At 36.5% G+C, this 16,051-nt stretch overlaps 1 protein-coding gene across 1 annotated transcript in view; it reads left to right on the forward strand.

The window, feature by feature from the left end:
- LOC129770295 (high affinity cAMP-specific and IBMX-insensitive 3',5'-cyclic phosphodiesterase 8) overlaps positions 1 to 16,051 on the forward strand; it is a 495,796-nt gene that overhangs the window by 458,153 nt on the left and 21,592 nt on the right. The window contains exons 11-15 of the mRNA XM_055773030.1: positions 8,539 to 8,649; positions 8,719 to 8,888; positions 8,947 to 9,346; positions 9,404 to 9,611; positions 9,695 to 9,840. Of these exons, the coding sequence (XP_055629005.1) occupies positions 8,539 to 8,649; positions 8,719 to 8,888; positions 8,947 to 9,346; positions 9,404 to 9,611; positions 9,695 to 9,840 (1,035 nt within the window). The remainder of the gene's footprint in view (positions 1 to 8,538; positions 8,650 to 8,718; positions 8,889 to 8,946; positions 9,347 to 9,403; positions 9,612 to 9,694; positions 9,841 to 16,051) is intronic.

Below are 16,051 nucleotides of genomic sequence, written 5' to 3' on the forward strand. Positions count from 1 at the left end.
GAAATTTTCGAAACTTAGAAATTTTGTATGTTAGCAATCATTCGTAGCCACAAATTATGAATTCTGATGTGATTTAAAACGAAAAAGGTTATTATCAATCTCCTTCTAAATGCAATTCTCGAGATATTTAAAACAATATTTCTAATTTATAATCTTTTTTATAGTAAATAATCTCTTTTAATATGATTTTTTAGTTTCGCTACGTTTTGTATTAACCCACATGTCTTCGAATGTTTCGTAACGTAACTCCTAAACATATGTCTTTACCATAACGATGTATTTGGAAAAGTTGTTGGAAATTATAAGCGATTTCATAAAATCTCATGAACATGATGGTATAACACGACAAACATATTTAAAGGGCCTATTTACTATTAAAAAGGCAATAAATTATAAATATTTTTTTAAATATCTCGAGAATGGCTACATTTAGGAGGAGATTGATAATAACCTTTTTTGTTTTAAATAACATCAGGATTCATAATTGGTGATTAAAAATGACTGCTAACATACAAAAACTCGAAGTTTCGAAAGTTCCTAAAAATTCGATGTTCCACAAAGTTCGTCAAAAATAGTTTTACCATCTTGGGCCCATTTTTTAATTTTTCTACATGACTCCTATTTTATATGAAAAAAAATATAAAAAAACATATTTTTTGATATCGCAAATTAAAATTTTATTTTGTAAATAAAATACTAAATAAAGTACTAATCTTTCTTCTCAGAGTACATTTTTTTCATATTCAACCATCAATACTCTATAACTCTTTCAAAGAAACTATTTCGGTACGACTCATAGTTTTTGAGATATAAATTATCAAAAATTTCTCTTACTCAAATCGGTACGACCTTTTCAAAAGTTCCCAATTGCTGTGAAAAATTCATATTTCCTCTAACCCAAACGGTCTTTTACGAAAATTTAAGGGTAGCAAATTTCGTAAAAGACAAGCATCGTTAATTTTTTTAGTTTTTGTAGTTTTTTCAACTAATTTGTTTGCTAGTGCTAGAAAAGGTAAGATGATATTTTGTACATAAATATTCATTAAAATTAGTATTGAAGTAGAGTTCGGAATTTGAATCAAGTTTCTATGCATGATTCGAATTCCGAACACTTCATTTTAAATGTAAATTTGCTAACCTTTAATGTTCTAAAACATTTTTTCATTGGTTTTGACTGTCACTTTTTTGCAAATGTTCAATATTATAAACTATATGCTGTACCGATACCTGTAAATGATGTGAAAGTGTAGCCTATAACCCAAAGAATGTCAAGGCTCTTATTATTCAACTATTTATAACATTAAAGTTCAATGAATTTACATTTAAAATGAAGTGTTCGGAATTTGAATCATGCAAAGAAACTTGATTCAAATTCCGAACATTACTTCAATACTTATTTTCATGAATATTTCCGCACAAAATATCATTTTTTTTCATCCATTTATTGTAGATTCTCACCTTTTCTAGCACATAACATGAAAAAAACAAACAAACATTGAAAGAACTACAAAAACAGAAATAAAAACGTTGCTTGTTTTTTACGCAATTTGCTAACGCAAGCATTTTATCTTTGGTTTTGACTGTCACTTTTTTGAAAATGTTTAATATTTTAAATTATAGGGTATATCAATGCCGGTAAATGATGTTAAAATGTAGCTTATACCTCAAGAATGTCAGGGCTTTCATTATACAATTATTTATAACATTAAAGTGTAGTAAATTCACATGTAAAAATGAAGTGTTCTGAATTTGAGACTGTTCGGAATATGAGACAAAACGGTATGTTCTTGAATGAGATGCTCTTACTCATCAATTTCACTATGGATTCTCTAATATTAGGTTGGGGAAAAAGTTATCCATTATTTTTAGGTGAAATTCAAAACTATTTTCAATATGCTTCGGATTGTCCGATTTGGGTCAAATATGCACCGTTTTGTTGTAAAATTTGTTGCCATTCAAAAGGTAGCTTCATAATGTCTCTATCATGAAAATCTTAGTCCTTATACCATGAAAGTCTTAGGCCGAAATACTTTTGTAGTGGATTTTTACAATCTTCTCTTGATCCCAATTTATTAGCAGTCTGGAAATTTTGCAATGCGAGAAAAATGTGGTAATCGCTTGGTGCCAGGTCCGTACTGTATGGTGGGTGCATTAAAACATCCTCTCGGAATTGTGTGGCCTTACGATGTCCTGGTAAAACACAACGTCTTTTCTGTTGACCGATTCTGGACGTTTCTGGTCGATCGCTAGTTTCAAACGGTCAATTGTAGAGATCTGAATTTCGTTTATTACACTCAATTTTTTTTTTAAATTAAAATTAAATTGCACGTGAGAACATAAGAATATGTCGCAGTATCGGCACCATAAACACCACTCACAATTTCAGCGGCCTGGTGTGCATTTTCGCCTTTATAAAAGAAAAAGTGTAAAATGTATCAAATTTTCTCTTTGTTGACTTCCATTGTTAACACCCTGTAACTCACAACTGAATGGAACAAACGAAAACCAGCAAAAGATTTTTTTTAGTGTGAAGCCTTTACAACGAGCCTAAATATGAAATTGTATGATCCATATTAGGCGAGATATTGATCACTAAAGCCAGCTACCGAGAAAACAATGGATAACTTTTTCCCCAACCTAATATTTCCACTGAAGCTTTGTCATTTCAAAATGTGATCGTTATCACACACAATTTTTGTTCAAGATTCCTTCATTCCTTCGCTAATATCTATCGAAACTTATGTTGTCCAAAACATAGATGGATTTTTTTTGCAATTTTGTTTTTAAAATTAATCCGTCAAATTTTGCACAAAAATAGTATTTTTCACCAGAAAGTTTAACATTGTATGTAGGTGGTGTAGATGATATTGCGATGCGATGTGAACATATTGTGAGGGTAAGACGAACAGGTTATGTAATTTACGAATCATACAAGTTAATCGTTCGCGAGAGGAATAATTTTGATGGAATCATTTCGAATGTTCGTTAATTGTTGAAAACTGAACTAGTCTACCTAGAACTGATATTCTGTATTCCTCATATATTACCATATTGCCCAAGCAAGCCATTCTGACTGCTTTTCAATATCAATTAGGAAAATAATGATGACACGTTATGACACAATTTATTAAAAGGTCACAACGTTTTAAAAAATTTGTCATCATTATTTTTTTTTATTGAAATTTAGAGCAGTCATTATGACTATTGGGCAATCCAGATATTTATTTATTTTTTTTTTTTTATTGTCGTCAATCTAAATTGTAGACCGATACATTCTTAATACTATTTAAAACTACTTACTTAAAACTAAAAATCTAAAGAGAGATGGCTGGATAATTTATTCGTTTATTTTAAAAGACGATTTTAACAAGTTACAGAATCAATTTTTTTTTATTTATTTATTTCGTCAAACCAGCGTAGACGAAATATGCTTCCCAAATATTACAGTGAAATTTAACGATATCTTACGCTATTCAGATAGTCTTTGAGCATTGATCTTGACATGGTTACATCAATTGTTTCACTGTGTTCGTTACAGAGGCTCATCATACGATTAATAGGACTATATTTGGCATAATTCGTTCTTCGATAATCTATGTAAAAAATGTTAGGGTTTCTCAGGTTCCTAATCGGTGCGTAAAAATTCAGGTTTCCTAATATTTCTTCTGAGTCCACTCGTTGTGATATGATATCAATAATAAATAGAATCATGGCAGAGTTCCGACGTTCTTTTAGGCTTTTAATATTGATTAGCATACAGCGTGCTTCATATAGAGGTAGATGATATGAAGACCAGCCTAGTTTACAAAGTGCAAATAACAAAAATTGTTTTTGTACAGATTCAATTCTGTCTTCGTATGAAGTTATGTAGGGGGACCATACAATACTACAGTATTCGAGAATTGATCTGACGTATGTAATATACAATGTTTTTATTGTGTACGGATCGTGGAAATGGTAACTAAAGCGTTTAATGAAGCTCAACATATTATTTGCTCTATGGATGATTGTATTATAATGATCCACGAAATTTAGTTTCGAATCTAAGATCACACCTAAATCTCTTACTCGTTGACATCTACTGATGGGTTGATTACCCAGTATAATACCATTGTTCAATGGTGTTCTTCTTCTTGTAAAAGTAATCAAAGTGCATTTCCTAACATTGAGCTGTAATAAACTCATAGTGCACCAATTATAAACTATGTCAACTTCATTTTTGAATGTTTGAGAGTCTTCTTCATTCTTTATTTCCATATACAGTTTCATATCATCTGCGTAGATAAGTGCCTTAACACTGTTAAGAAAAACGCAAACGTCATTAACAAATAAAATGAACAAAAGTGGTCCCAAATGAGAGCCTTGAGGAACTCCGGATGTAACAAATATTGGTTTTGAAATTTCCCCATTAAATCTTACCATTTGGGTGCGGTCAGTCAAATATGATTCTAGCCATTTCAATAGCTTGACTTCTATCCCTATTTTTTGAAGTTTAAGAAGGAGTAAGGGTATATCAACACGATCGAAAGCCTTACTAAAGTCAGTGTATAGAGCTTCAACTTGATTACCATTATCCATTGCATTCAAAGTGAATGTGACAAATTCCAGCAAATTTGTTGTTGTTGATCGTCCTTTGAAAAAACCGTGTTGCTTATTTGTAATTCGTGTCTTTAGTTGTTGAAAAAGTTATTGGTTTATTATGGCTTCAAAGAGTTTTGGAATGCAAGAAATAATTGCTACTCCACGATAATTTCTTACATCGGATCTATTACCGGATTTGAATATTGGTACAAGAAAAGAGTTTTTCCATATTTTTGGGAACCTTTCTGATTCCAATGACGTATTGAAAAGCCATAAAAGTGGATGAGTGAATTCAGATGCCAAATTTTTTATAAAAATATATTCGTAGGAATAACGTATGGCAACAAAATTTTTGGAATTTTTCGATACCTCTATGCTCAATAACTAACGAGCTCAGAGAGAAATGAGAGCGTGTATGTTTTAGTAATCTCTCTCCCCACTATCTCTTCTTCTTCTTCAATGGCACTAACGTTCCTAGAGGAACTTCGCCGTCTCAACGTAGTATTACTTGCGTCATTTTTATTAGTACTTAGTTGAGATTTCTATGCCAAATAACACGCCTTGCAATGCATTCTGAATGGCAAGCTCTAGAATACGCGTGATCACAGTGCAAGTCGGAGGAAATTTCTTTGACGAAAAATTCCCCCGACCAGAACGGGAATCGAACCCGAACACCCGGCATGTTAGTTATGACGCTAACCACTCGGCCACGGGAGCACACCTCCCCCAGTATCTGTTAGTATTTTTTATTTTGTTCTAGCTTTGGGGGTCCGTGTTCGATTCCCGTTCTGGCCGGGAGATTTTTTGTCAAAAGAAATTTCTTCCGACATACACTGTGGTCACGCGTATTCTAGAGCTTGCCACTCCTAAATACATTCAAGACGTGTTTTTCGGCATAGTAATCTCAACTAAGTACTACTAATAAAAATAACGCAGGTAATACCTATGTTAAGAAGACAAATGTTTCGCTGAGAATGTTTGTGCCGTCCAAAGAAGTTCTACTTCATCTGCGAATATAAAATATAAGTTTAAACATAACTTTGAACAGACACTGTACATCGCCATTCTCGAGAAAGGTATTTCTAAGCCTTGGCTCAAGCCCTCAGTTTTGGATATGAATATCATAACGAATGTTCGAAAAATGTTGATCCCGTTTCAACAAAAACATCATGCAGATGGACATTACGCACTTTGGCCGGATAAAACGTCATCGCATTACGCAAAGAAACACAATCATTTCTGAATACTCATCCAATCTCATTTGTACGTAAAAACCGCAACCCGAAAATTTCTTCGGGATGTTGAGCTCCTTGGTGTACAAAATTAACCGAAGAGCCACGAATTGCAAACAGTTGATTGATAGAATCAAGAGATGTATTCGGAAAGTTGACATGAAGATCGTAGTGCGCACCTGTTCCGACATCAAACGTAAGCTTCGCCGAACGCAAAATCAATTACGATTTTCTTTTTCTGTTCACCTTCTCCACTTCTAACAGTTCGTCAATGTCATAGAGTGATTCAAATATCATAGGATCACATGCAGGAAGGATACTCCTTAATATTAATATGAAATTCAAAATGTAACTATTCAAATCAAACGCATATCCGTTTACCCATAAAATACTTATATAAAACCAAAATAAAACGTAACTTAAAGTGCTCATATGAAATCGAAAAACAAAAACATTTAATAAACTACACCACTTGATAGAAAATACATTTTTATAAGCAGAACCAAATTTCAGCCACTGATTTCGATTTGAATGATTTGAATCTTGCATTCAATGTGCTGTCAGGTGAAAAAAAAGGTTTCGAGAAAAACGCGTTTTTAGTTTATGGATACTTTGATGCGTTGTGATGAATTATGCACATTAGGTTCACAAACAGGTTGATTTATGTTTTTAGGGTCATTGACATATTTAATGCTAACTATAGGCTACCCGAAAATATAAAAATAAAAAAATTAAATTTTTCGATTTTCCAACTCGGGATTCCCTTAAGTCTCTGGGCATTTGATTTGAAAACCGCGTTAATTCGAAAATCCGAGTAAAAAAACCGCGTCAATTGAAAAATCCGCGTAAAAATAACCATATCACCTAATGATAGATATCAAATGGGACTATCTTTACGTAGAACGGAAGTAAAAAGTTGAAAAAAAAGTGTATAAGGTGATACAGTAGAACTAATTTTTGTTTGCAAAATTCAATTCTATTATTCAACATAATTGCCTTCGAGGGCGATACAGCGATTATAGCGATCTTGCAACTTTTCGATACCACTTTCATAGTACTCTTTCGGTTTTTCTTCAGAATAGGCCTCAGTTTCGGTAATCGAGAATTCTCTCCAGGTCTGCGAACAAAAAATAGTCGCTGGGGGCCAGATCTGAAGAATACGATGGATGCGGAAGCAATTCTGTAGCGTTACCTAGCGGTCTAGGCAACTGACTTTTCTTTTGAAATCAAGAGACACAACTAATATCGTTTGTTCTCCAAGTCAAATCCATTCATATGATACACATATCCCAATTAACATTTTTTTAAACTAATATGAAATCAGCCATATTATAGCGGCGGCTAAATCGGATTTTTCCACTCAATGGAATCGCAGTATTGTAGTAAAAGCAAAGATAAAGATTTGTTGCAAATTTCAGATCAATTAGTAAGAAGAACAGGGTCAAATTTTTATTAATGTTGGACAGAGATAAAGAGATAAAGATGTCAACAGGAAGGAGGTCAATTTTTTATTAATGTGGTACAGCGCTACAGACAAACATATAAACATACAAACATGTTACAGGCAAATAAAACCGTTTAAAAAAAGTGAGATGTTTGTTCCCATGCATACAAACATTTTGAAGCTTTTGAGACAAATAATTTTTTTGCTCATTTGATGCTTCGGGACACAAAAAAGCATTTTTTCTATCGACAATGAAATGTTTTCTGGCAACGCTAGTTTGGATGTAGCAGGGAACATTAATTCATCATCGGATCGACTTCAATTTCATCTTAGTAGTAATGCTGAATTTTCTCTCTAGGAGGATTAAACCTTATTTATGAAAAATGTCACATCCTTCACAATCCGTCGCTATGAACTTTTACACGCAGTTTATTCATCGCAAACCATGAAGATTCATCTGTGACATTATTCAATTTTAGCAGTGTCCTATTTCGCCATTCATTCTTTCCATATTTTTTGCGATCACAATTAAAAGACCAAGGATTTCTTTGCCAGTCATCCCTTTCTTGCCCTTCGGTATGCAAATTGTGGCCATCCATAATTTACTCTTGCTGCCTCCTCGCCGCCTAACGGAACAACCCATTTACTATTTACAGAACCTTCATCATTCCGTTATTTATGTCGCAATATCCGGTCCCGGAAAGCTGAAGAATACTGAGGGGTGGTGACTCTGGACTGGTCGGTGGTTGTATGGTTGTTGGTCAAAGCAAAACATTGTCAGGGGAGGGGAGGGTCGGAAAAGTGTGGCTCTGTGCGATGTTGGGATCCATCGATGGTGCAAACGATGATTTATTGGTTGAATTAAATTTAAATAAATTATCTCGCCATCGACGGACAACATCATCAATATTCAATCAATGGAAAGATGTCTCTCGATAGGTACCGTAATCGGGATGCAATTGTAAACTGTAGAACTTTACTAGTCATAGTCATTGACCGGGAATTATAAGTTAGATATCGGATTAAACAGTTGAATAATAAATCTGCTAGTCATTTCATTGACTGTTAAACTCAGTCAATGGTCAGTGGTGATTAAGTTGAACATTGTTACGAGAAAGTCACGATAACTGACCCACACTGGCAAGTTTGCACATTTATCGATCAATGTGCTTCCGAGGTGAATATACTTTCTTGGTAAATTCCACCAACAGAAACAAATACCAAATCAAATTGAGTTTTGACACTATAATGAATATAGTGTATGTTGCTGCTTTCTTTCAGGCTCTATACACTGCTTTGCAAAGGTCACGGGAAGCCATCATCATCACCGACGATTCCTTGCGGACACAGTACGCGAACCGGGCAAGCGAGAAAATATTGAACATGAAAGCGGTATATTACCTCGCCAATTATTCCATCTATTGTTCTGAACACTCAAATCATTCTTTCTATGTTCTTTAGGACGAAATTGTTGGCAGATCGTTCAGCGATTTTGTGTCGACCGATATTAGCAGCATTCTATCTCACACCAGCAGGCACAAGAATTACGAAGGGTTCATCAGCACCCGACGAAAATCGCAGGATACTCTTCACGTCCACGTCCGCGCCATACCTGTGTCGTGCATTGGGAGGTTTGAGAACCCCACTCCCCCAGTCTTCCCAGATAATAAATTTTACTTCATTCCACAGAAATCCCACGCACCTAGTTTTAATCCTGGAGTCCCCATCCGGGGGAGCAACGCTTTCCACGCTGACAAGCGATGCGTTACAGACGCTTCCACAGAGCAAAGAGGTGGCACGTGGGTCGTTGCATTCGATCCGACGAGGCAGCTTCGATGTTCGCTCGATCGCTTCCGATGGCTTGCGGCGCACCAGTTTGGCTAAACTGACCCAACTTCCACTGGAGGCACCCATCACGAAGGTTTTGAGCTTGCTCGCCCAGGTCCAGGAAAATTGCTCCCAGGAGGAGTCAAAACTGTTGGACCGGGTGATGGAGTTCCTCAAACGGGAGGGCCTCTACAGTCCCCAGATGAAGGAAATTCGAACCGAAGACCCAGTGGCAACGGATCTGATAGGAGCTTTGCTGACGGTAATAATCGATTGATTGATTGCCTTCAGTATTTTGACCAGATGCTTCTCTCAACAGCAAGGACCCACCAACATTATGTCATCACGCCGAAGTTCGAACGATTCAATCATCCGGGGCGGGGGTCGCCCTTCCACCGGCAGCATCGTGTTCACCAAATCCCGGGAAACTTCACAGCTTTCCGATCTTCTCAACAGTGCGCTGAACTGGGAGTTCGAGATTTTCAAACTGGAAGAACTTACCGACAAGCGTCCGCTCGTGTGCTTAGGTGAGCTATTTATAATCCCCACTTGAGGCTCCACTTCTAACGCCAAGTTTGACCCTCATCATGCCCGTTTCATCTCATTCCAGGATTGGAACTTTTCCGGAGGTTTGATGTTTACAACACATTCAACTGTGACGAGATGACGTTCAAGCTGTGGCTGATCGAGATGGAAAAACATTACCATGCGGACAATACATATCACAACAGCACCCACGCAGCGGATGTAATGCAGGTAAGTTCGCTGGGGCCAAGATTAATTGGGATTTTGCTGGTGGAAAACGGACGCGACCACGCCGAAAATGGTTATCTGTCCACCGGTGCCACTGGATGCTATGAATATTCAAGTGCGGGAAAAGGCACTTCAGCCTTTTGCCTTTCGACGCTTTCGACGCTGCACGAGTTGAGTGAATAACTCAATTAAAGCTGAATAGAATGCTTTTCCCGCACCGAGCTGAGAACACTTTCGAATTAAACAGGAATTATATCTAGAAGAGCACTTCATGATTCTTTTATCCGAGGATCATTTTATCATTTCTCCTCCGCTTAACCGGGAAACTACTTTTGTGCCACCGGTTTGAGAAAATGAAACGGGTAGCTATATTTGTTCAGCTTCTTATGCGACATATCTCCTAAATGAAATTATGACTATTGCTAATGCTTTCAACTTGGGCGGGAACTCACAAAAGATAAGTCCGTTTCCAGCATAAATTTCGACATTTGCGTTTTACTATATTTGCTTCATTAATAAATCCGCATGAACGGGGCCTACCAGTTCAGATGCAGTAAAGTGAATAAAGTGAAACTTATATAAAAACTATAAAACTAGTGTTGAACGAATCATCAAACTTAGTGTTTTATTTGGAATAAGTATTAATTGTATTTATGAACAGAAGATATTATAGATAATATATTTCAGCGACAAAGAGAAAAATCGGTTTTCATAATATTGGGTTGCCCGAAAAGTAGTTGCCGATTTTTGTCATTACAAATAAAATACATTTTTTTACACATAGAATGAACGCATAAGAATGGAATGTACGTCATTTTGAAGATTAAACTCTAATGTTTTGAATATTTTACGAACAATCTTTTATCTTGGTGTGTATAGGTGAAGTAGAAAAAATCGAAAGGAAAAAAAAACTATTTATTTCAAAGACTTTGTGGACTAACACAATTTTTTGCCAACTAATTCAATAACACATCCCATTTGCCTTATCAACCAGCTTTTATCGGGTTGGTTATTCTGGTTATTCTATTACGTTCTTGTACGACCTTCCAATACAGAGATATTGAACAAATGAACAATTTTCCCTTCGTCTTTCATGATCAATCAACATATTGTGACGCAGTTCCTACGACAAAATCAACAGAAGCGGCGTGAAGCAAAATACATTCACTTGCGAAACGCTATCATGAACAACGCTGACACGGCTTTTACCAGGCCAAAACGCAATGCACTGTCATGACATTACAACATGTGTGCTCGAACAAAATATGACGTCTTTAATGAGCTTCAAGACAATATTACACGTGTTCGGTCAGCTGGGCTCAGTTGAATGGCAAAAACGAGGAATACCTCATACATACATTTTGAGTTTCGTTAGTCGACGAAATACGACCTCGGAAATCGGAAGTGCAATTCCCCGGGAAATTTCAGATTCCTTTAATGATTAACTACTCACCCGTATCTTTAACGCTTGTTTCTCATATACCCATCTATATATATATATATATATATATATATATATATATATATATATATATATATATATATATATATACCTATCTCTACGAACACGCGTCATTTTGACGGCCATTCCATGCTAAACCGATATAGTGTTTCTCAGAATTTCGTGAAAATTGATAGTTTTGTTTCTTATCGCAAAATATTAGACCCGTATTTTTTTATTTTTTTTGTTAAGGTGACCCTTTCGGTTTTTGGGTGATCCGAAAAATCAGTTTTTTTTCCTAAAATGAATTTTCTTCAAATAGTCATATTTTTTGAACTATTGGACCGATTTAGGTGATCGATAACTTAAATTAAAGCCAATTACCTGGTCTGTTTCAAAATAATACTTGCAGAAAATTAAATTTTGTTCTCGTAATTATGATTGTAATTTAAGCTGAGGTTTTTTAACATAACATGTCGGAAAATAAGAGATGTGTTATTTTTCGTTTGAAAGTTATGATTTTTTAAAGTTAACATGTTTTCAGTCTTCGTTCAATGTTCCTATGCGACTAGACTAGATCTATGCGAATAGAATCTAAGTTTTTCGAATCTGTAGTATTTTTCTAAAGAAGACTAGCATTGACTTCAATTCAATATGTACATTATCTGAATCGGTTCAGTAGTTCAAACGTTATGATTTTTTGAAAAAAGGAGAAAAATGATTTTCCGGACCATCGGTTAACTTTGAAAAATCGTAACTCAGAACCGAAAAAGAACACATCTTTGATTTTCGGATATGTTATGTAAAAAGTCCTCAAGAATCCTTTCAAGAAAAAAATATAATAAAATATAAAACGCCCCTAGTCCCGAGTAGCGTTGCCGCACGTACAGATTTATCTGGAAAGATACAGATTTATTCGCTATTTTTGGTACAGATTATGTATGGTACAGAGTACAGATTTTCGTCAATAAGTACAGATTGGTACAGATTTTTCCGTGTGTGAAATTTCTTACATATGAACGAAGCAACATTAAGGAACATGGCGACTTTTACGCCGCAGTATCGCATGGTGCTACTGATCATAAACGTATTTACAATCCAATAATTGATCAGTTTCATAAGGACGGAGTTCCTTACAAGGATCGTCTGAAAGTATTCGCGTCGGACGGTGCGACCGTGATGATGGGGGTTTCAAGTTCCGTAATGCACTTGATAAAAATCGATTGCCTAGATCCATTGGATATAGTCGTAGTAGTCGTCAAATACATGCCATTCGCTGGCTAATACGAGGTAATACAGGAAATTTTGGAACTCCAGCCACCTCAAATCCTAAACCGTAAACTCGAAGAGTTTTAATTCTCTAAGAACTATGGGTAATTTTCGACCAATAATGTAAAATTTAGATAAAATTATAATGAAATTTTTTTTGGTAGAGATGTATTTTTTTCCCTAGTTTCAATTAATAATTTTGAATATTTCAGTGGAATTTCGACTAGGTTTTTAAATTTCTACCAATGAAAGTTGAATAAAGGCCAGATTTCAATTACTTTTGACATAATTTTGAGCTAAATTTGAATATATTTTCAACATGTTTTTTTTATGTACATATAAATGGTTATACTTGTTTGTAACGTTCTCACTATGCCTCACTCTTCGGCAATTGTCGAGCCATTTTTCCTGAACATAATCAGAGCAAAAATAAGTTTCGAAATCGGCTCAGCAACGATACGATGAACGCTATTTTGAGATCAAAAGATTTGATTAAACATCTCGAAAATTCTAATAAATGATAGTATGAAATCTAGATTCATAAAAACTATGTATAAGCATCATCAAACACTCGAATGACTTGCAAATGTAAATGTAGTATTTGGAGTAAATAAATTAGTATTTCTTCATGCTAATAAAATAGATTTGTCTCTACAGCGAATATTTTCGAAGATACAGATTTTTGAGAAAGATTTTTAACCCCACTGGTACAGATTAAAATGTGACAACACTGGTCCCGGGTTTTGGCAGGCCTACTCCCACTAAAAGATCGCTTCAATTTATTATCTCTTCGGTTCTTCATCCGGTGTAAGGTCATGAACCTATTGGTGATCGGAAATTTTGAGCGGCTAATCGAGCTAAATTTTCACTCCGGATTCATGAGTTCATATCATGAATTCATCTCCATGCAGGTTGATTCTTCTTCGTATATTCCCAACCGTGTTTGTTTCCCTGACTACATCAATTCCTCTGTGCATTTTGATCTGTCCATGAAGCAAGATATCCATGGATATTCAGATTACCAACGATCGAGGATCGCTCCAACGATCTTCGATGAAAAATATAGGGGTATCAATTGTGATAATATGTACTTTACTGATGGGTCCACTATAAATGAGTCCACAGGATTTGGAGTGTTCAACGAATTTTTTAGCACCTCACACAGTCTTCAGAATCCTTGCTCAGTGTATATTGCTGAATTGGCAGCAATTCATTGGGCGCTGGACAGCGTCGCCTCACGACCTGTTGAACACTATTACATTGTAACGGATAGTCTTAGCTCTGTCGAAGCTATCCGTTCAGTGAGGCCGGAAAAGCACTCGCCGTACTTCCTTGAGAGAATACGAAAAATTTTGAGTGCTTTATCCAGACGCTGTTATGTCATTACCTTTGTGTGGGTCCCTTCTCATTGTTCAATTCCGGGTAATGAGAGGGCTGACTCATTAGCAAAGGTAGGTGCGATTGAAGGCGATATTTATCAGCGTCAAATCGCCCTCAATGAATTTTACTCTTTAGTCCGTAAAAGACGGGTGGGTAATGTCGGGGACATAACCGGAGTGACGTAGGACTATACAAAGGGGACAGCTTTTGTTAAATATATATTTTATATATTGTTTTATTTTCTTCTCCTACGTGAATACCTACCTATCTAACTGAAAAATGGATTAGTTTACTGTTTACTCTTTATGAATATGTTGAGGGTTGAAAAGAACCTTTGGTGTTGTGTTTTTGTTATCACTCGATTTTCCCATCTTGTTCGGTTAAACCTTCCTGTTTAGCTATTGCGTTTGCCACTCGCCAGAGCTTTCACAGTTGGAAAATTTCTTCGTATCCAGCTTGTGACATATTGTTCAGTAAATTACATTTAATGCGACGTGCCGGAGAAGCACTTTGCCACTCACTGAAACTAATTGTTGCCTTGATGAGCGCCGAACCGAAGCTGCTCTGTTCTTGATGCGGGTTTTCTGATTGTCGTGAGCAGCTTTGCAAGCCAACTCGAGCACTCCGACGGCCGAAACTCTATAATCGCTGTTAGGTATACTGGTGCTCCGGCACCAATCCGTTCGGCCTAGTTACCCTTGCGGAGCAATCAGTGAATGCGACCAACAGGGAACTGGAGACCTGCACGGTTCGAGTGAGACTTTGCCTTTCCCTTAACTTGTCCTCCTTTGTTGCGTCCACGATGCCGATGCCGTACAACCACACGGGTTTACGGTTTGAAAGAAAATAAGATATTTTTTTGGGGTCCGCGTGTTTTATACTCTAGCGGTACACACTCACAGGATAGAGACAAATCGGCAGACTCAGCCAGAGGGGCGAGTCCAACGAGACGAACGAATGAGCGTTAAAAGGGAGCGATGGCAAAAAAATACATTCATTACGATTTGTTCGCTCGTTGGATTCACATGCAGGCTAAAAAGGGTCCTTTTCAGGATCACAAAATTATCTTCAATCTAAAGAGTTTATTGTTTTGTTGTCACTCGATATCCCCATCTTGTTCGGCTAAACCTTTCTGTTTAGCGATTGCATTTGCCACTCGCCTCAGCTTTCACAGTTGGAAAATTTCTTCCCATCCAGCTTGTGACATATTTTACAGTAAATTACATTCAATGCAACGTACCGAAGCGCCACTCAGTGTCGCATTGGAGGCGATTTTAACCTGTAATTGAACATTTGCGATGACAGTGGTACAGTGTCGACTTTCAGTGTGCGGTCATAATTTGGATCTCTATGTTTACAAAAATGTCCAACTAAATAAGTCGCATTACATGTCCGTCCAATTAGCTAAATGTCGAACTAATTGTAAATTACTGTACTTTCAATCTGGAAACAATTTAAGAGTTGGTGAAAATTCAATAATCTTGAAAGTCCCCAACTATCAATAAGCTCAGAACTACTGCCAAATTCACATACTCATCAGATCCTGGCAAACAAATTATGAAAACATCAATTTGTGTTTTATTATTATTTTGGATAATGTTTTAGAACGCATTGAACTTTATTTCCTAAACTTTTTTTTGGAAGGTTTAATGGCCCTGAAAAGCGCCTTGTTTTATGGAATGGTTCCAATTTAGAAAACTTAGTACTCGTGGTTTTGAAAAAAACCATTTCGAACGCCCTTGATGCCGCCTTGTTCTTGATTTGCCACCAAAGCAGATTGTAAAAAGAACAAACTTTTTTCTTCTGCTACATGCTGCCGTTTTGCGATTGCGTTTGCCACTCGCCACTCGCTGCAACTGCCTGTTGTCTTGATGTCCACCTAACCGAATGTGTTCTGTTCCGAATGCGGTTTTTCTTATCGTCGCGAGCAGCTTTACCAGCCAACTCGATCACTTCGGCGGCCGAAACTATATAACGACGGCTAGGTGGACTGGTGCACTGGTACTAACGCGCTCGGCCTAGCTACCCTTGCGGGGAACTCCATATCAACACGGTTCGAGCGGGATTTTGCCTTTCCCTTCACTTTTCCTCCTTTACCATGTCCAGACATGGCTGCTTGGGTTG

Source organism: Toxorhynchites rutilus, chromosome 2 (assembly GCF_029784135.1).
Source record: "Toxorhynchites rutilus septentrionalis strain SRP chromosome 2, ASM2978413v1, whole genome shotgun sequence".
NCBI classification, from domain to species: domain Eukaryota; kingdom Metazoa; phylum Arthropoda; class Insecta; order Diptera; family Culicidae; genus Toxorhynchites; species Toxorhynchites rutilus.